The following is a 22,751-nucleotide window of genomic DNA, read 5'->3' as shown; positions in this document are numbered from 1 at the left end:
TATATATGCAGTAGATATTATATAGGCTTACCTTTATATCACAGTAAAGACTGGTTATATAGCTAGTTCCCATAAATGTTATTCTCAAGTAGCTCCCAAAGTAAAAGCAAGTAGTGTATTACATCTACTTTACAGTAAGCAAATAAATACAGTATAGCAACATGCATTAGTTAGTATACACCGCATAAAGTAAGAGAAAGTTAAAATATAAATAGTGTAAAAGTAAAATACGATCACTGTATACAGTACTTAAGTATCTAAAATTTATAGCCTTACTTTCAACAGAAATACAGTTCAGATCTGGTAATGTCCTATGGCTGCTTTCTGAATTCTAAGCACATCTATTTAAGCATCTAGCATAACTGCAGGAAAAGAGCTAGTGCAATGGACTTCATTTATAATATATAAAAATATATTAAAAAAAAAAAAATACAGTTAGATGCATTTTTATTGCCTAGTTATTCTTGCAGACTGGAGTGCACTGCATCCATGGTGAGGAAGCTTCAACTAAGGTGTGTATGAGTGAGTTTCAGAGGTGAGGGGAAACAAAAACCTTCGTGCAGAGTGAACAGACCTTGATTGGTAATTATATACCAGTACTGCTACAAGAGTGAAATTAGTGACCATATTTTGTGTTGAAGACACTGGAAATTAAAACCTTCCACTAAGATCATGCAAACTTCTACTGTAATTCTACTGCCACCATTACTTACCGTAAGATGGGGCTATTCGACTCACCTGAGGCAATTAGACTCAATAAGGAGTAATGAGACTCAGGTGGTCAGACAGTGTAAAAAGGGGTATATCTGACACTCTCATATGGTGCTATAATCTGAAATTGCTAATTTATATTGTAAATTAAATTTAGGAACAGCTTGCTGAAGGTCAGTGAACTGTGATCAATTTCTCATTCTGTTATTTTCACATTTTTTTTAGCTGTAACTTACAACAATAAAGACAAGATTAACTGTATTTTCCTCCGCTGTCCCTTGGATATATAATAACAAACTGAGTGTCATTAATGTTTATCCACCTACTAGAGTAAGTTAGCTGCTTTTGTTTATAAAATAATATGACTTTAGACTAAAGGGGCAATTTGACTCAGGCAATTTGCCTTGGCACTTTGGGGCAATTTATATGCTGCAACTTCATCAGTACTATCTGGACAGTTGTAAAGATTACATCGCAGATTTCAAGGATAATCTTCCAAGTACAGACTGAGTACATGGCTTCCTGAAGAGACATAAAAGTCCTGCTGTCCTCCAGGATATGCCAAAATATTTTGAGGAAGCAGGCTGCTGTCTCTGAAGAGGTCATAGTGGCCAACTTTAAAAAGGTAGAAGACAGCCTTAGGGGAGCACCCCCTCCAAACATTATTAATTATGGCAAAACCAACTTCACGGATGATCCTACGGGAAAGCTCCGGATATTCAGGTACGGTAAAAAACATGAGGAGATTATCATGAATACGATGAAGAGTTCAACATCTATCATGTTTTCCATCACTGCCAGCAGCAAGTACCTTAGTCCAAATATTGTTTCCAGGGCTCAATGCTAGCAGCTGTCATGGATTGAAGGAGGACCAATCAACGTATATAACCAAACTTCTTCTGGCTGCTTCGATTCGAATTGAAGCAGGGGGAGCAGAGAGGCGGGCCTCCTGAAGGCACACAACTAATGGACAGTACTGGGCAAGAAGGCATCAAAGGTCGGAGCAACTTGAATGAAAACCTCGAATGTTTCACTGAAGGAAAGCCCACCGAGTCCAACTGCCCCACATCAGGTGTTGATAAACATAACTCCCCCCCCCCAAATATGCCTTTTCTGTGTTTTTCTATGTTGAATCATTTGTGTTTCATTACCCATACAGTAAAGCTTTTTAAGTGCCCTAAATGTTGCACTACAAACCTTAGTGCAACAAAAAATAGCCAATCGGTGAGTTGAACAGCCCACCTTTCGGTACTTTTTCAGTGAGAAAAAGCAGGGCATACATTGGATCAATCTTACCTTCCTTTGATATACAGCAATCCAGTCTGTCGATGCAAACCACTTGTGATTCTTGATATCATTACCAGCATTCTTGAGGTTTCCATACCGCTTGGTCAGGTCAACCTGCAGTACATTCCTTAACAGATCCTTCAGGTCAGAAGAGAAGTGACCAGGGAACTGCACCTGTAATAACAAGGTTGTGATTAAGTTAGAGTACATCTTGATGAAGCTTCCCAGCCTCTTTCACCTATGATGATGGCCAAGTGGTGGGTCAATCTGATACATCACCAAGAAGACTCATTCCTACCTCAAAAATAAGGTTTATCATATTTCATGCAACCACAACTTAGTGCAAGGAGGCCTAGTTATACAAGAATCAAGTGTTATAATGCTGGCATGTACTGGGCACTTTCTGGCATTAAAAGTACTGAAAATCCAAAGTTACAATGGCCAGTTGAGAATCCATGAATCAATTAAGAGGCCTACATAATGAAAACTCAAGACATGCACAGCTGCGAAGCTAGCTGGACAAAGTGTGGAATAACATGACACTGATGTCTTGGGGGCAAGTTTGTGAGCTCTATGCACCCCTCCTTCCCACTCTTCCACAAGCTGCCTCACTCTCATTCTCTCTTGCACTCACTTTGGTCACATTTGGTGTAATGGGCTGTACGCACAGGTACGGTATTATCTAAATGATCGACTCTATTGGATACCTTTATGTGAAGCTATAGAATGTGGTGAACATTTTTTGGCATATCAGACAGAGCCAGGATTCTGGGGACTTGAATGATCAGTGAATGGAAATGTGGCCCATTGGACTGGGCAAACTTGGGCTCTCTGGATGTTGCTACATCTCAGCCTGCCCTTGAGTGGGAAAGGAGGTCCAGATGATGATGATGATAGTGATATACAATGAGCTCACTCTGCTTCTTACTTCATGCCTTCCAAACAGTGGTGAAGTGACAGAAGGGCAGCTCAACCCCAATGAACTCAAACATTTGTACCGTATACTGTTCAAGTACAGTAAGTGTACATATACAGTATATTCCTATACTATTTTCTCTTTCATTCTACTTCCATTACAGTACTTATACATTATTATAGGTCAAATGTTATTGCTATATGTGCTTTAGGTGTAACTAAATTTATTCTTGTTTAAAACTGTCATACATGGCAGTGTAGGTGTAATGTGGTGGTGGTCAGGAACCAAGTCTTTTTAAAGGTAATGTAATTTGATGTACAAGCATTCACTTAACAAGCTGATTTTGGGGTAACTAAACTATAGTACTCGTAACTCTGTGACCTCCCTGTGTTCAAGTTGTAGGAAAGGCCCTGTTCTGTCAAGTGAAATGAAACTGAGTACAGTCTCAGAACTTGCTCCGAGTGATAAATCATACGTATCATTTATACAGGCTCCAACACACTTGCAATAATAATTACAACAAATAGCTGGTGCTTCAGTACTCCCCATGTAAGGCATAGAAGAACCTGAGGCTAGGCTACTGTGGTCCACATCATTAATGCCACAGGAAGCTACCCTGTTTCCTTGCCAGAGTTATGTGACAGAAATACCTATGGACACTTCTTGGGTTGAAACCATCGTTGGTTAGTGAATATTCTCTTCTGATCCAAGACCTCTATCAATTGAGCAACTGAGGTGTCTATTAATAATAACAAATTATACCATACACTGGGCTCTAACTGAATTGTAATGGGACATGAGTAAAGAATTTTCATAATACTGTACAGTAAAAGTCCTCTACTTCGGCCTCCAATAATCTGCAAAATCCCAATACTCTGAATTTGTCAAGGCGAATTGTTTTTATTTTATCTGGTCTTTTTTCAAAATTTTCAGGGCTTTATCTAAGGATTTATCTGGCTTGGACTTGCTCTTGGCCTTGGATGTACCAGCATGAAACTATTCATCTTCACCTCTATTGTAGAGGTGAAGATGAATAGTATGACAGGTGGGGTGGGGGTTAGGTAGGGGTATGGGGGAGGGTCGGGAGCTGGGATAGTGGCAGGTGGAGCTTGTTTCATCCCCCCTTCCCCTCTTCCCTGGGTATACAGGGGTAGGAAGGGGACACCCCTGGGCAGGAATTAGTGATCGTGAGTGTACATACGTCTAATGTTTTCAGAGGTCCCTCCCAATAGTCCGAAAAAAACAATAGTTTGAAAGACCCTCGGTCCCCTGCCATTCGTATTACCGGACTTTTGCTGTATGTGTAATCACAAGACATTATTATTAGTGTACACAGAAGCTGAGGGTTAGGGGGCAGAGACCTAAAGATACACAACAGAACTTTCAAATTTAATACTGCATAACATGAATGTTATTGTTAACACCTGTGAGCTCTAACGCAATTTACATTATTTCCTCATCATCATCAAACTGAACAGTTATATATTCTGTTTGTTGAAAGGACATCAGTGAAGGAAATTTACCTAAAATTATAAGCATCTAGTTTATATTCAGGCATTTCTACAATTTATGTACGAGTTCTGGAATAACACAACTATACTGATATTTGTATAACTATAATTGTTTTACTCGAACCTGGCCTAAAATTGCCATCTCTCCAATTTGATTACTGAGTTCTAACAAGAGACTGACACTAGAATATGACGCTAGTCATGAAGAAGTGCTATGAAAAGACTGTAGAGCCACTATATTTTATTCTGCCACTGAATTATGTGAAGTAATCTGCAACTTTGGGGGATGAAGTACGTGAAAGGGTACAGCAGGGAAGAAAGGTTGTTGGTACACTGAAAGCAGTGATGAGAAATAGGGAGGTGAGTATGGAAGTTAAGAAGTCACTGCATGATGGTATTGTGATCCCTACCCTGACGTATGGAAGCGAGGGATGGACCTTGCAAGAGGGGAACAAGTCAAGAGTGAGAGCAGTGGAAATGAGTTACTTGAGAGGAGCACGTGGAGTGACGTGGAGGGACAGGTTGACGAATGAAGAAGTGAAGGAACGTTGTGGGGTAGATGTGGATGTGGTTGAAAAGATTAGGAGAAATACACTGAGGTGGTTTGGACATGTGGAGAGGATGGAGAATGAAAGACTGACTAAGAGGGTGTACGTAGGTGAGGTGGAGGGAGGGAGAGGGAGGGGTAGACCGAGGATGAGGTGGAGGGATGGAGTTGAGAGGTATATGAGGGAGGGGGGGGTGAGTTGGGGGGAGGGTAGTCAATTGGTGGGTGACAGAGTGACTTGGAGGCGTTTTGTCTGCGGCCACCCTTTGCGGGATTAGGGCGTCGGGCTATAGATAGATAGATAGAATCTGCAACAGGGCAAAAAGCTGGGCCAAAGTAAAGTAAAAGAACTGTAGTGCATTAAAATGGTAAAACTGGCAAATCCAACTCACCGTTAGCAATCAACCTTGAGGGCAATCTTTTTCTGTAGATTAGTGTATACTTAAAAGCAAAATGGAATAACAAAAAGGATGCTTTATGAAGAGGACTTAATGTATTCTTGTATATACTTCCATGACAAAATTAATTAATGATTCACTGCTATGCATCCTTATTTCTTTCTGTATTACTTACATGTACTGCATTACAGCAGCAGCATTGTATCAGTAGGCACACTTTTCACTATCTCAAACTGACATGGCTGCACTAGACTTTTCCTGGAAGTACTGGATTGCAGTTCAATATACACATATAAAACTGATAGTATGAGCACATGTGAATGGGGGAAGGAGAAGGGAAGACTGAGGATGAGATGCAGTGATACAGTAAAGTAGTACAAGTACACTAAACTCTCAATTATCTGTCATCACAATTTCCGTCCCATTACATTATCTCATGCTTTTGGCTCAGTTCTGTTAAAACAATATCTGGCAAAATTAGGCAACATCCAGCTCAGAAACAGGAAGCTATCAGTGGTACGATGCACTTTTCAGAGGTAATGTGTATCATAAGGCTCAGACACCGGGCTCAATCTGCACACAGGCAGACCCCAAAACACACACAAGACAATCTTGGCTGTAAGTCTTGCCAATAAACAGAAAACTGCTGGAAAATGGGTGTCTACTCTATGGAATTTCACCCCCAAGATACAGAAAAGTTGAAAGTATTTTTTCATCTATTTAATCTTTATTTAATTTCACTGCATAAAAACCTAATGTCACGACATTAAATCTTTTTAAATTAATTTTTTAATATTATCAAGTTTCAGTTTTCTGCTAAACACTCCTCAGGAAAATCCCAGATATAGCATGGTTCTTACATTCTTATGACCGAGGGTATGGGCTAACATGAATTATATTGAGTGTATGCACCGTATTAAATGGAATCAGGTTTCTATCTGCCATAAGTAAAACGTTATTATCCTCTGCAAAGTGTGATGGTGTGCCAGGTTGCTCATATTCGCTCTGTTGTCCTTACTCAGACAGTAGACTTTCCTTCGCTTGCTCACTCGTAATTATACCTGTATATGATTACTGTTTATATTACTTATGATATGTACGATTAAATTATGTACTGTATTACTGTACTACATGTACTGTGTCAATACTGTACTGTATTTTATGTTTAATTTTAATCTTTTACTCATGGGTAATACAGTCAATCCTCGTAAATCAAGTGTTCATAAATTACGGATTCATAAATCAAGGCTAGGTGGCCATCAGACTGCTGCCAACCTTAAATCACTGTTAAGTCACGAAAATCGCGGATCTAGGCACCCAAGTGGGCCTTTTCTGAGGAGAACCGTAAACCGCGGCATTCAAACTGAAAATCGCGACCCAACAAACAATCACCGCGCGTCCCTGGTGGCATATGTGCATACTAATGCCGCCATGTTGTTGCTCTTCTTGTCCCGCCAGTCCGCACACTACAGACCGTTGCCGTGGAGTACGAGAGTTACCTGCCTTTTTGTGCAACTTCCCCCCACCTCCTACCTGCCAAGGCCCCTCCCGACCCCCCAATGAAGCGCTCTAAGCAGTATGGTGTCAAGAAACTGCCACAGTTGTTGTACAGTCAACGTTTGGAGCTCACTTGTCGTGTTGAGAGGGGAGAGAAGTTTTCAAAGCTGGCGAAAGAGTTTGGGAAGAACAAGTACTGAGAGGTTCTAAGTTCTTCCCAACACCACCCCACTCCATTCACTTAAGCAATTTCGTCATAGGATTAAGGTGAGATCCCTTAACATGGCTTATTTCTATTTAATACATGCACTGAATATTCCTAAATTTGTACGTTTGTGTTTGATGGTGCCTAGATAGGTGTAGGTAGGGTGCTGTGGGGGCGGGTTGGCCAAAGTCCAGACCCAAATTAATTTTTCACATAAAAGTTATTATTCATAAATCACGGCAGTGGTCCAGACTCAAATTGACACGATTTACGAAGATTTAGTGTATTGTAGGAAAGTTTTTAGGATAGCGGGTCAAGACGGATAGCTTAGGGTGGTGACATATTATCTGGTTCAATGCCCAATGGATAGCCAACTGGAGGTACCGATGTAATATCCGGCATTTTGCAGTATCCAGCACTGAGTTTTGCTGAATTACACTGGATATTTGAGAGACTAATGTTTACGAGAAAAAGGAATGTGAGCTGGAGATGGCAGACAGATAGCTAAAAACAGGATAGTATAATGGCAATTCATTTATTGCCACCCCCTACAGGATTAAGGCATCTGACAATGAACTGATAGATAGACATAATGATATAATCAGTGCAGTTAACCTTTTGCTTAAATCAACACTGAGTCTTCTTGTAATTAATCCAATATACACAACAGCAAGACTTTACTGTGTGTGTGAGTGTGCATACTTTTTATCTACTAGCATGTATATATGCTGGTATAGCCTATACATTTTTTAACACATCAATGTAGGATACTACTTGATTAACAGTGCGACATGATGAGCATAATAATGATGTCTACATAGTCTTACTCCTGTTGGCATGTCATAGCTCTTACCTTCCCTGATACAATTTTTTCGTATATTTGTATGGGCTGATCAGCAAAGAAGGGTGGGTATCCAGCAGCCATCTCATACACGAGTACTCCTAAAGCCCACCAATCCACTGCCTTGTTGTAGCCCTGTCAAGAAAAAGCCACAGGTATTAAAATACTATGTTCTTGTGATGAAATTATTACACATGATTGTTGTAGTATATATATCCATCTACCTTTCCATCATTTAACACTTCACTGCTCCATCACACTGGCCCATCAAATATATATTTACTTGTTATATATATATATGTGATTACCACCCACAATAGTAAATGGTGTACATTCATCAAATTACTATCTTCTCATACAACAAACAGAACAGCATATACAGAACCAAAAATGAAGGAAAATGTCTATTAATAATACTGTAGTTATAAAAGTTGTTGGTAAACTGCAAGAAGATGCTACAGAGAGACACCTTCCACTGCCAGATTATATAAATGTCCCTTAAATCCATCCCTGTCCTCTGAAAGGAGGATGGTGGAGTGCAGGAAAAGGGTTACTTCAGCCTGCAGTTCACTGGGACATCCAGATGAGTCTGGGGTCACATTACAATGAGTGACAATGAATGGCAATTACTATAATAGTAAATTATTAACGTAATGTAATATACATATACTTATTAACCCTTTGGAAATGACTTAGGCATTCCAATATTTACATTGGCATTGTTGGAGGATTATTCAGCTTCTTTATGGATATGGGGACACCATATTATCTTACTTTAGCTACTGTCAGGCATTCTCATTCAGCAAATTGAGGAACCTCAACCCAAAGGGGTTAAATGACCGAAAAGCAGATGAGCTTTCCACTTATTGCTTGATGCTGTGGGAAAGGTGGTTTTAACAACAAAACCTCCAGGCATTTTCATCCAAATTAGGCAGTGATCCCTCTTATCGAGACATTTCTCTTTCCCTCCCTCATGTGACCTGTCACTTCATTCCCCCAACTCACACTTCGTCTACCTCTTCTATTACTGGTTACCTCACTCTCATGCAACCTCTTGGCAAATCTTTACAATTTACTTCAAAAGGCTCAGCCTCTCAGAGCATTTTTTGCTGTTTTCACATTAAAACCTCATACCATATTTCTCATTAACTCTTTCATATATCTAAGAATCATACAAAAACTAACAGACATAAATACTGTAAAGCTATTGACACAGTACCAAGACATATCCTGATCATCAAATACCTGGAGATCAACATGGAAGACAATAACAAGAAGTGGTTAACCACCATCCTCTCAGGAAACATATCCAAGTTTTCAGCTTTGAACAAAGATTTTTATTTAGAATATTCCCCAGTGGTGTTCTATAGGGCTCAGTCCTTTCACCCTCACTTTTCAACCACCTCCTCCACAACCTACCAACTCTTCCCCCTTTGATGACTTGACAATACCTTCACTGCACCCCAAAACTCAAATGCAGCAGGAGAGTTCCAACATTACCTACACTTACAAGAACACTGGCTTCAATAAAGCAGAGTGACTGTGTCACTCAACTCAACTAGCACACTCATCATTAAGGACAAACATGAATCTCAAACATAACCCACAGCCACTGTCCCTAATTAATCACTCAAAATTATGGGGTTTACTCTGGATATATATATGAAGTTTCCTCAATGCACTTGCAACATCAATGCTATGGTGTCTTGTTGCTGTTGCTGTTGCTTACCCTCGGTCCACCTGACCAAGTAGATCTGTTGACTGCAAATAAGCAACCACCTCTACGGGGTCATCCCACAGATTTCATCCACCACTGATGTTGCGTCTGCATCTCCGGGATGCGTGTGCTGCACAGTGCTCCATTATGTGTGTTATGTTGTGTGGACCTATTCTACAAGTGGGATACATGTCATATGTGATTATAACTAAATCAAATATAAACTGATAACTTTGGAGGGCTGGGTGATGTCCTGATCTAAGCCTAGCTAGGTCATCTCGATCAGCCCTTCCTCTACAATAATTCCACCACATACCTTTCCTACAACACTGAATATACTCTACAATAATTCTTCCACATACCTTCCCTACAACACTGAAAATACTTATGTCATGACGAGTTTTGCACTTAATTCATTCACCTTTATACTTGACGTCTCTTTGCAGGCAACAGAATGTTCCTTTTGACTATGTTCTTAGTTTTTTACAATATCACTTACATTAAAGAATGAAAATGAGTTAAAGATGAGCAAAAATCCCAACTTTTGCTCTCTGTTTAGGAAAAAGCTTCTCCTTGGAACATATGCATTTCTCTTCTTCCTACTTCTTTTCAGAAAATGACTTAAATTGTGAGATACATTCATATATCCATCCATCATCCAATCCTACGTCACCCCATGAGGAGCATAGGAACCCTGGGCTAGGCAAGTTGGTCCTGACATTTAAGATGAGAGTGACCAGTCTTACTCATCCCTCAGTGGCATTACGTAAACAATAAACCCCAACCACCCCTTGGATATAAACCTACAGCACACAGGCTCAATCCAATTGGAGCACCTTAATTACCCACTAAGTCACCAGACGCCATAATTTGGTTATATGATTATCATCCAGCGTAGTAAATGGTTCCCTGGTGTACAGGAAATCATTTGGTTTGTCATTCAGTGTAGAGTTACTCATAAGCAGAAGGTAGAGGAAAGAATGAAGGAAAGAAAGACAGAAGAGAGAGTGTAAAGTCACCCGTCTGCAGAAGGAGAAGGAAAGAGTGAAGGAATGAAAGACAGAAAGGAAGGATGGAAGAGAAGAATTGGCAGACACCCAAAGGAGCACTACATCAAGTGAGTGGATGGTGAGTGCCCCCACCTACCATAAAGAGAGCCATTCATCTTCACTAATCCCCTTCATGTTACTGTACTGAAATGTTTCCATTCAGGTTTACTAAATAGGAAATAATCAGTATGCTTTTCAACACCACCCAATTCATATATCATCAGTCTGCCTGCTCTTTCCACGAACAATGTGTTGCATACAACCATGGTTAATACATCACTGAAATTAGGTATTCTCTCACCTTCAACATTCCTTATGCTATACCACACCCCACCAAGCACCCCCTGAGACCCATGAACTCATCTAAATGTCCACTTAAGTCATCATCCAGCATCACTATTTTCTCACCAAATTCTGAAATAAGTAATAATTTGCCCCAATACCAGTCCTCCACCTCCATACATCTCCCAGCTTTGAAGGCACACATAGATACAACTGGAGGGATGTCATAACCAATGGCTTGATGAGTAGTACTGTTGTATTCACTTTTCACCTCCACACTCCACTGTATCTACCAACTGCTAAGCAGCCAGAATTCACACCCCACCAATTCTAGACCTTTCACTTTTACAAAAAATAAATAAACTACTAATACCTTCTTCAACTTGCTTACAATTACTGTAATCTCCCACCCACTGTGTTTCCTATCCACAACAGGGCAGGCCACTTAACATCTCCAGTACGCTCCACTGTACTCCCAATAACATCCCCACATTCATGACTGACTAGTCTGAACTTAGAGAGCAACTTCCCCCTTTAGTCCTTTACATCCACTGAGTATGCTGAAGTTTACTCCAACACTCATCACATATTGTCCAACACAGATTGACTGCAACGTCACTGCAGCTGACCAAACTCATCCATCCACCACTGCCAACAAGGGCTGGTGGGGAAGCCCTTCATGCCAGCTGCTCAAACACATTTCTGAGCACAGCCTGGCATTACAGCTGACAGATATTATTTATTCATGGCACATAACTACATCACCACTAATATCCTCATAATCATTGACAACAGATTATCCACATCATTACACCAGTGTTCTGGCCTCTCTTTTTTTAGTGCAAACCCAATACAGTACAGTAAAATTTTCCTTCCCTGTACCCTTCAGCATAGGCAGTGCACCAGCCCTACAATGCAGCACATTATGTCTGGGGATCAAAGAATAACCATGCCACCAGTGACACCAAGCCACTTTCTTGCAACAGTTAGACATGTATTTATGGTTGTCTGGCCTAAACTGATTCTACCACCACTGTCTTTTGATGAGAAACAGGTTCAGGATTATGATCAAGATGGTTCAAACTGCTGCATGATGGGAGAAAATTACATTAATGTTGACAATTTGTTACCTGCTATAGTCTGAGACTCTCACCTTGGACTTATAGCGGAGTACATTTAATAACACAAGAAGTATATCAACCAACTGCCATAAATCACTCTCATGGCTGTAATGGCAACCAACCAGCTAATACCTATTTCACACTACTAACATCACTAGCATTTTCATCACTTCCATCAAAACACAACTGCCATCACAACTCTTTCTTATAACCACATGTCCAACATAGTTATTGTCAAAACAGTTTCAGTATTACATTCAAACCCAACCTTCATAATATAAAAAGCACCACTATAGACATGTATCAATTAAGCTATATGCCTGACCAACTTCTATAACAATGTTGTGTGATAATTATGTCTAAGTCCTTGACTACTGTACTCTCTCCATTTCATACTCCATATTCTAACATATCTATATATTACAGAAAACACCTACTTTCTAGCCAGATAAGGATAATATCAATGTCCAGATAATCGGCCAAATAGAAAGAGAAATTAAATACAGTAGAAGTATCAGAAAAAAAATGTACCTTAGAAAGAATGATTTCTGGGGCCAAGTACTCTGGGTTTCCACATAATGTCCACGTCCATCGTTTGACTCGCTTGGCAAATCCAAAGTCTGTCACCTGAAATATTAAAAGTAATGAAATATTAAAAGTAATCATTGAAATGACATGCACATTGTCTGACTAAATTCAAGATAAACATCATTAATTAAATATACAAATACACTAAAATACACACATTTTATGCATATAATGAACAATAATGCATTCCTACTGTATGGGAAAGAAATTCAACATAATTTACAAACATTCCATATAATAAAGTTACCTGCATTGCAATTTATCAAACTATTCAATATGTCTATCAATAACTTCAAATGACACTCCTTGCAACTGTAATGTGTATATTGGATATAAAAAAAATGCTCCTCCCCTCCCCTCCCCAAGAAAACAACAACAAACCTTGAGGTATCCTTGGCTATCTATTAGTAAATTTTCTGGTGTTAGATCTCTATAAATGAGATCAAGGTAGTGGAGGTATTCAAATGCTGGCACAATCTGGGCAGCATAGAACCCAGAGTGAGGTTCACTGAAAAACAAATTTTAAAAAGATTAGTTTAGGTTCACTGAAAAAGGAAATTCAAAATGATTAGTTTTATTCTAACATTGTACAATAATCAACAACCAAAAGAAAATAAGTACCCACAGGACCAGAACACCACACAAAGAACAGCTGGAATACAATATGAGTTTAGTGTGCCAGGATTTACGAACATCTTTAATATACTGCAGAGTCCAAAAATTATCTATCTATCTATCTATAGCCTGACGCCCTAATCCCGCAAAGGGTGGCCGCAGACAAAACGCCTCCAAGTCACTCTGTCACCCACCATTTGACTCCCCTCCCCCCAACTCACCCCCCCCTCCCTCATATACCTCTCAACTCCATCCCTCCACCTCATCCTCGGTCTACCCCTCCCTCTCCCTCCCTCCACCTCACCTACATACACCCTCTTACTCAGTCTTTCATTCTCCATTCTCTCCACATGTCCAAACCACCTCAGTGTATTTCTCCTAATCTCCAAAAATTATAACTGCTGTTAATACTATATAATGCAGTTTCAGCATTAACCTATTACAACCAGCTATATGTCATGATAATCTGCAGTTACATTAACTAATCCTCTTGCTTTGTGCTAAGGAATTAATCAACTCCTAGTTCACATACATACCATTTAATTATAACCAGTACAAGTTTTCTTTGTTACACTGTTTATGATACAAAATATGAAATTACTTGGTATACAAAAAAAAAAAAAAAAAGAGAGAGAGAGAGAAAAAAAAAGGACACTGGTAATGGGTCATCTATCTCTCTCTCTATTGCCAGATGCCATAATCCTGTAAGGGGTGACCACAAACAAATCGCCTCCATGTCACCCTTTCCAACTCCATTTCACTGCCCTGTTCCCAGCTCACACCTCCCTCTCTCATATACAGTACCTCTCCACTCTATCCCTCCATCTCATCCTTGGCTTCCCTCTACCTCTCTCCCCCCTCCACCTCATTCACATACACCTCCTCATCAGTCTCTCACACTCCATCCTCTCCACATGGCCAAACCACCTCAAAGTGTTTCTCCTAATGCTTCCTATCACATCCACATCCACACCACAATGTTCCTTCACTTCTTGGGTTATACTCCAAGTAAAAAAACACTGAAAATTATGTTAAATACTGGTACTGTATTAATTCTATGAATATAACTAATGCACACAGCCTTACACTGTACACCAAACTGTATGTGTCCTAATGTTCAATTTACATATGATAAAAAATCTTTGTAAGTATTCAATATATGTGACAAGTTTTTCATTCTACATAAAGCTGCTCATAACACTGCCATGAAAAAGTTGTAAACAGCTCCATACTAGAACAGGCTAATCAATTCTAGACTAATACTATACCAATCTTCCTCTCTTCTAAACAAAGCCAGCATTATCATGACATACGAAATGTACGCGTCCTGCAAATCATATTGATCTTTCTTTATAATCAACCTGACCCAATTTTACATGTTCATATGGGATAAGCAGATTTAGAGCAAAGATATCTCACTGAGGAAATAAATTAGAAAAAGACAGAACCTAGGTTGGTCTCTCTCCCTCCACTAGCATCATAGCAGGTACCAAACTCTAACGCCAACACCTCTTAGTTGTCTTTTATAACACAGGGCATACACATACATTATTCTTTATCTCCATCCCCAGATATTACAGTTTATATAAGCTTTAGAAATACTGTATACAACAGCACACACATGCACCCAAGTGAAGCAAAATTTATATTTTATTACGCTGAAAAACAAAATCTCTTACAGTTACAAACAGCTGGTAAGCCAAAACTTTAATGAAAATAATTATCATTAATACAGAACCTCAGCTGCCCACAAAAGTACAATATATTAGAAATCTCAAAGCTATACTTGGTCATTTACAACATCAGTGGCAAGGGATACTATGTCACGTCCAGCATGAGCTTATCAGGCACCAAATCTATTTTCCTGTCAACCTAATGTGTGTCTGGTACCATCATCTTGATATTTTATAAAAAGTAAAACAGTCTCCTATATTCCTATATGTTACTTATATTAAGTTCTGATTCACTTTTTATCACCCACCATAAGAACCAGCTATCTCGCTGCTTTTCAGATGGGTCAATCTACACTAAATATAAAATATTTAAATTTAAATTTCATTTTTCGTATGACCCAAATGATGAATTTCATCTTACAAACACTTCCGCTGATTAGTGTGAGCGACTGGTCAGTTCATGATGCCGTGGTATCAAACAGGAGTACAGCCCCATTTCACCATGGCAGTTGTCCTGGAACTGCCTTTACAGCAAAGGTAAATGCCAGTATGAAGGCTGTTCCATAGTTTGGGTAGTTTTTGAGAGGAGACCCACTGCCCATTACTAGACATACTGTGTGATTGGGTTTTTAAAATAAGCTTTTATCTTTAGTACCAATGAATTAAGACATTCTTCCTTCTCCTGACAATGGAATGGTGCACTTCTGCTGGGCAACAATCTAACAATGTCTGTAATTAGCAAAAGGTCACTGCAATCCTGGCAGAACACACTTAATGACATCAGATGATTTCATTCCAGTACTGAATATAATGTGAAAAATACTGTATATCAGGGTATCATATTCAGATCATTTCCTTTAAAAATGTCTTCGTTATCTACCTTCACATTCAGCAAATGAAAACTTTTCTCTTAAATTTTAAGATAATGGAAACAGCAACATCAAAACATCAAGAATAATAGGGACACAATAATGTAAAGAACTGATGGTTTAAGAACTCCTATGGATACTAGCTGTGGTACTTTCAAAAGCTACACAGATAAAAGGTTGAGCTGTAAGTGGAATGATAATAAAGAAATTACAGAAAAAGGATGGTAGCCAAAGCTCTGCTCTATAAAAAGGCTTGATGGCAAATAAACAAAGTTAAGATAGAATAAGGAGGTTGAAAAGTCTAGGCTAGGCTAGGTATAAATGACAGACATTCCAGCAGATATATACAGTCCTTCTCCTTAGTACCATGTTCACGGTGTCCCTCTTGGCCTTGTACACAGACGGGTCAACAATCCATGTGCAGTATACCCCTGGACATGCCTAACACCCCAAAAGATGTGAAATAGCAGGCAGAAGTGGGCCAAATCCAGTGTCACCTCCAACATCACAAACTCCTATTTACCAAGCTGCTCCTCCCAACCCCGCACCACTGAAGACAAAACACACGCTGCTCTGAGCCAAAACACATACCTCTTCCTCAGCTGTCAGTTGGGAAACCCCATCTTATCTACCCCTGCAAGCCCTACCATCATTAAAATTAAGAAACTTGCATAGTTTCTGTGATTTATTACCCCATCCATGTACAGATTGAACAACCATGGAGACATGACACATCCCTGTTTCAACCCAACTTTCAAAGAGAAAAATTCACTTAGTTCACCATCCACACGCACTGCAGCCTTCGCACCATCGTACATACTCTTCACAGCATTCAACAACTTCCCATCTACTCCATATATTCTTAACACTTTCCACAATCCTTGTCTATCCACCCTGTCATATGCTTTTTCCAAATCCATGAAAGCCGCATACAACTTCTTTCCCTTCTCTAGAAACTTTTCCACTAAAGATCTGAGAATGAATATCTGATCTACACAACCTCTTCCCTTCCTAAAGCCTCCCTGTTCTTCTCCAACTAATTTCTCTGTTCTTTCTCTAACTCTGTCAGTAAGTATCCTACCATACACTTTTCCTATTATACTAAAAAGACAAATGCAGATTTTACAAGAGATGTAATATGATCTTTCCAAGATAAGTCCCGAGTAAATGAAACCCCAAGCATGTTAAAGGATGATGCAGGATTAAGCTGAATATTATTAAACATTAGTGGGTATACCTGTGGAAGATTTTGTCGGGTTGATAGGTGTAAGAACTGAGTCTTAGATGCATTAAAAACAACCATATTATTTTTACCCCAGTCAGAGATACGAGCCAAGTCAGACATTAGGTGTGCCATAGCCTCATCCCTTCCCTGTTGAAGTAACTGTTGAGATGGGTGTTGCGGGAACTGAATGGAAAGGTGAAGGGTGGAGTCATCAGCGTATGAGTGGATAGGGTTAGATGTACAGCTTAGAAGATCATTGATGAATAAAAGGAAGAGAGTTGGTGATAGGACAGAGCCCTGAGGAACACCATTGTTGATAGATCTAGGAGAAGAACAATGGCCGTCTACAACAGCGGCTATAGAACGACCAGAAAGGAAGCTAGCGATGAAGGCACAGATAGAAGGATAGAAACCGTAGGAGGGCAGTTTGGAAATTAAAGATTTATGCCAGACTCGATCGAAAGCCTTTGAGATGTCAAGTGCAATGGCAAAGCTTTCGCCAAAGTCCCGAAAGGAGGATGACCAGGAGTCTGAAAGGTAGGTGAGAAGATCGCCAGTGGAGCGTCCCTGACAGAACCCGTACTGACGATCGGAAAGAAGGTTGTGATAGGAAAGATGCCTTAAAATTTTTCTATTGAGAATTGACTCGAAAACTTTTGAAATACAGGACGTTAAAGCAATTGGACGATACTTGGAGGGTTGGGAGTGGTCACCCTTCTTTGGGACTGGCTGAATGAGAGCAAACTTCCAGCAAGAAGGAAAGGTACAAGTTGACAGACAAAGGCGAAAGAGTTTGCCTAGGCAGGGTGTAAGCACAGAAGCACAGTTCTTGAGAACAACAGGAGGGTACTGTTGTGGCCTTTTCCAACAGCTCTCAAAGTTAGGGTATGTATGAAGGGGGGCCAGGGGAGAAGTCCATTATCCAGAAGGATCCACTATCCAGACATGCCGTTGGCTCTATTACGTCAGATAACCGAGGGATTACTGTAGTGATGTCTTTATTAGGTATGTAAATGTCTTGGGAGAAAAAAAAGAATGAAAATCGCCCCAAATGGAGAACTTGGGGCTGGCTTAGGTAACATGAAACCCTTTAACATGTAAACATATGGCCTGATAAGGTGGAATTCTCATAAAGCAGGAGTTTCAGGGTACAGTACTGTATATCCGCATTATGTGAGTGCTGGCTGTATATGCAAATGGACTATATTTCCTCACTAGATTTGTTAATTTCTATCTACCTACCTACCAGCAGGCAAGGGTTAATACAGTATAGTATATAGCTGAAACCACAACTGCAATTACAGTACTCTGTATTCTGAAGCATTGTTGGTCTCATCATTTGCTGACATTTTTCTTACAGTATAAACCATTTCTGTCACAAATGCCCCCTGGGGACATTGATGAATCCCCCTGGGGGCATCAATGACTCCCCTTGAGGATTAAATAATCCAAGGAAGGAAGGAGTTAATTGCAACTGAAATCTCACAGAAGAAAAGAAAATCAACAAATGGTGAGATATAAACAGAAAATACCTCAAAATACAGTGCTTGAATTCCAGACGTGGTTTCTGCTAAATACTCACATTTACCGTTCTGACTGGGGCAGCTGCTGACCTGGAAACGTACCCCTCAACAGCTAGATATCATGATCCCACCAGGGTGACCACAAGCAAATCACCTCCATGTCACCGTCTCCTCTGCTATCAGGCACTGGAATGAATATTTTCTTTTTAATACCTTCAGTCTTCACTAGTTTAACTCACAGAGCAGGTTTTTTTTTTGGTTCATGCCATCTCATGATTATATTTAGCTTTGTATAGACTTCTGGAAGTGTAGGGGTTAGGCACAGCCTCACTGAACTCCTGCAATAGCAGAGACTTTGCATAAGTTGAATAAAATTGCCTTCTGGCACTATGAATAAACTGAAAAGGGCACCACCGGGATTGCAAGAGTTAAAGGGACTCACGGAGTTTATATCGCCGATGTAAACAAACTACCCATTACAGTTTTTACACACATCCCCTCATTTTTTCCAGCCAATTAACCTACTATGCCTGCCCATGTACAGGATCACATTCGACCTTAAAACCTAAACAGATGGTGTGAATATCGGGGGATTTAAGTAGCACTGCTTACTCGAGTTTAAAGGGACATCTTGGTCACCTGGAGATACACACCGCCGTATATCATCCTTATAGCTAATAATTGCAACTTACATCAGCCGACTACACCTCTCGATAATGACAGCAAACACTGATAAACACATGGGCATAAGAATTACCATATTATTATAGAAGTAGACTAACACCGTAAAGAATAAAATCTTCACTCACCTCCTGCATCTCTCAACGTTGCTCCCATAATGCAACAGTGACGTCACACTTCAAAATAAACATTTACTTATTAAATTTTAAGAAGAAAATTTCGTGAATATATTATCAGTCTTTTAAACATTAATTTTCGTGCAAACTGAATAGAGAGGTAAGTAAAGTGTTTCTTGTTAAATTAAAGATAACCCCATGAATCAGTGGCATCATCATCTCTCTCTCTGAAATTCCATACAGAGTACCAGAGTACGATCACTATTTACTGTCCTGCCGATATATCTCTACAGTTTTACAAGGGGATTTAAAAATAAAAGGCCTGGTGGTGGTGGCAGGGGATAAAATTTTGCGATACCAGTCTCTAATCTGCTGCCATTCCCTACAGAACCTGAGCATAATAGACGAGAAATTAGTCCAGGTTGATGCAGCAATTCTTAACTCAAAATTGCCCCAAGAACAACTTTCTGAAGTTTGTCAAACATTTCATGCAACACCCTGTATGGGAAATTTGGATAAAATATTGGAGATATAATTCCATAACTGTGTGCCATTCCCAACAGAATCTGAGCAGTCTAATAAGTCCACGCTTTGAAGGTTGGGTTGAAACAGGGATGTGTCATGTCTCCATGGTTGTTCAATCTGTACATGGATGGGGTAATAAAAGAGGTACAAGGTAGGGTAGTGGATGTTGGAGTGGCCCTGGTGAGAGAGGGTAGTGTTTGGAAACTCCCTGTACTGTTGTTTGCAAATGATTCTGTGTTGTTGAGTGAAGACGAAGGAGAGCTGCAAGGCTTGGTGGATGAGTCTGGGAGAGTGTGTAAGAAACGGAATCTAAAGGTGAATGTAGGGAAGAGTAAAGTGATGGTCTTTGAGATAGGTGAAGTCAGTGAATGTACAGCGAGGTTGGATGGTGAGGAATTGGAAAATGTGAGTACGTTTAAGTACTTGGGTAGTGTGATGAGTAAGGATGGAGGTTTGGAGGGTGAAGTGCTTGAAAGGGTACAGCAGGGAAGAAAGGTTGCTGGTTCTTTGAAAGCAGTGATAAGAAACAGGGAAGTGAGCATGGAAGTGAAGAAGTTACTACATGTCAGTATTGTGATACCAACTCTAACGTATGCAAGTGAAGCTTGGACGTTGTTGAAAGGACACAAGTCAAGAGTGAGAGCAGTGGAAATGAGTTATTTAAGAGGAGCCTGTGGAGTTACATGGAGAGACAGGCTGACGAATGAGGATATAAAGGAGCGTTGTGGTGTGGATGTGGATGTGATAGGAAGCGTTAGGAGAACACACTGAGGTGGTTTGGCCATGTGGAGAGAATGGAGGGTGAAAGACTGACGAAGAGAATGTATGTGAGTGAGGTGGAGGGGGGAAGAGGGAGGTGGAGGGGGGAAGAGGGAGGGGGAGGCCGAGGATGAGATGGAGGGATGGGGTGGAGAGGTATATGAGAGAGGGGGGTGTGAGTTGGGAGCAGGGCAGTGAAATGGCGGGGGACAGGGCGACTTGGAGGCGATTTGTTTGTGGCCACCCCAAACGGGATTGAGGCGTCTGGCAATAGATAGAGATAGATAGAAGATTAAATAACTAAAGCTAACACTGATTTGAACTAATACACATCTGGTCCACAGGTCGTGCTGGAGTCTGCTGCCTTGTTGCTGCTTTCTTGCCACACTGGTCATATGCTGCTGAAGTTTGGTCTGCCCTGCCGTGAGAAGCCTGACGGTGGTGTGGTGTCTTCCCCTACTTTGAGATGCCTGGTGGTGTGGTGGTGGTGGTGGTGGCGGCGGCGGCAGGGTGTCGTGTCTTCCCCAGCCGTGAGATTACTTGCTGCTGCTGCTGGTGATCTGCCCTGACCTGCCGAGAGAAGCCTGGTGGTGATGGTGTGATCTGCCTTGCAAGTCCAGGATGTTCTGTGGACAAATGCTACTTTTGAATGCATATTTTATATTGCTGTCTCTGTTAATGTATTTTGTACTGAAGTATTAATAATGAAAACTTAAATTTTCTGTCTTGTTTCATTACCTTTTTAACTGTGGCTTTGACTTAATATAGGTGATAAGTATATTGCGCTCTGCAGTCTTATGTGTTGTGGGGACGGCTTTTGTGATGAGCTAAGACATTCTGATCGCTTCACCAAATTACTGCTCAGCCGTGTGATCAGTGGACGTAAAAGATTATACAATACAATGATATACAGCTAAGCATAAAAAAGGTTATGAGAATTCTCCACCATGCAATCAATGGACCTAAATTAAAGCCTATATTATAAAGCTAAGCCTGAAGAGGGTTGTGGGAAGTAGATCATGATGCAGGGTAGACACTGGTAATGTTCACTGAGCCGTGCCCGCAACACACAAGAACTGGGTGACGTAATATATGGACCACCTTGTATAATGAGAGGCCGTAAGTGTGTGCTGACCCACAAACTTGCCATCAATGCCCCGTCATAACTATTACTGTGTCTTGTAGGAAGCACAAAGAAAACAGGCCACAGAATACCTCCTTGTCTCTCGTTCCTCCTACACAAACATACACGCCTTTCACTTTAACTTGACACAGAGTTTCATTTAAAGCATATGAGAATGTCAAGCAGATCAGTAGCAGAAACAGCCAATACTACAGCCCAACATCCTTTCCACGGCACTCATTCGTGACTACCATCATATTCTAGTGATAACTATCGCTACTACTCGGCAAACCGTATGGAAACTATAAGCTATCTGTCTATCCATCTATCTATAGCCAGACGACTTAATCCCGTAAGAGGTGGCCACAAACAAGTCGCCTCTATGCCACCCTGTCCCCCGTCATTATGCATCACTCCCCCTAATTCACACCCTCTCTCATATACATCACAACTCCATCCTCCACTTATAAGTAATACATTAAAACAACCGTGAATTACTGCCGCACAAGCTGAGCCGTAATCATATCCAACACAAACACGAAGGAGCTTTAAAGAACAGAAAACAATACCTTGATAGCAGAAGACACTAAGACCACAAGTACTGACAGCCTACACCAAGAAACATAACTAATTTCAGTCAGAGACCAAGTGAATATGAGAGGCACACAGTTCATCACTTCAGCTCAAGATCCGTCCCACCTTTGTAACCTTATGTTGCATCATCCTCTCCACAAACAAAATCGAACAACCGCCCAACACTACACAGAGTATCTTTGCAACATATCCCCTCCTCCACCCGACTCTACACTTCCCAGACACATTCACAAACTCACAAACACCCCAGCCAGCCAAAACTTTCTGCCAAACACATACATAAACACACAAACACCCCTGCCAGCCAAAACTTTCTCCCAAACAGCATCCCTCATGTGCCACCACCAGCCATACACCCTTCAGACACTACCGAACCCA

The 22,751-nt window shown here is 40.5% G+C and overlaps 1 protein-coding gene across 1 annotated transcript in view; it reads right to left on the bottom strand.

The window, feature by feature from the left end:
- Positions 1-1,564: 1,564 nt before the first annotated feature.
- LOC145416913 (cAMP-dependent protein kinase catalytic subunit 1-like) overlaps positions 1,565-22,751 on the bottom strand; it is a 30,478-nt gene continuing 9,291 nt past the window's right edge. The window contains exons 2-6 of the mRNA XM_080285773.1: positions 13,052-13,178; positions 12,614-12,709; positions 7,926-8,048; positions 2,008-2,172; positions 1,565-1,660 (exon numbers count right to left, since the gene is read on the bottom strand). Of these exons, the coding sequence (XP_080141899.1) occupies positions 1,565-1,660; positions 2,008-2,172; positions 7,926-8,048; positions 12,614-12,709; positions 13,052-13,178 (607 nt within the window). The remainder of the gene's footprint in view (positions 1,661-2,007; positions 2,173-7,925; positions 8,049-12,613; positions 12,710-13,051; positions 13,179-22,751) is intronic.

Source organism: Coenobita brevimanus, chromosome 108 (genome assembly GCF_032717465.1).
Source record: "Coenobita brevimanus isolate Jiangsu-jjx chromosome 108, ASM3271746v2, whole genome shotgun sequence".
NCBI classification, from domain to species: Eukaryota; Metazoa; Arthropoda; class Malacostraca; order Decapoda; family Coenobitidae; genus Coenobita; species Coenobita brevimanus.
This window is presented reverse-complemented; position numbering and strand designations above follow the sequence as displayed.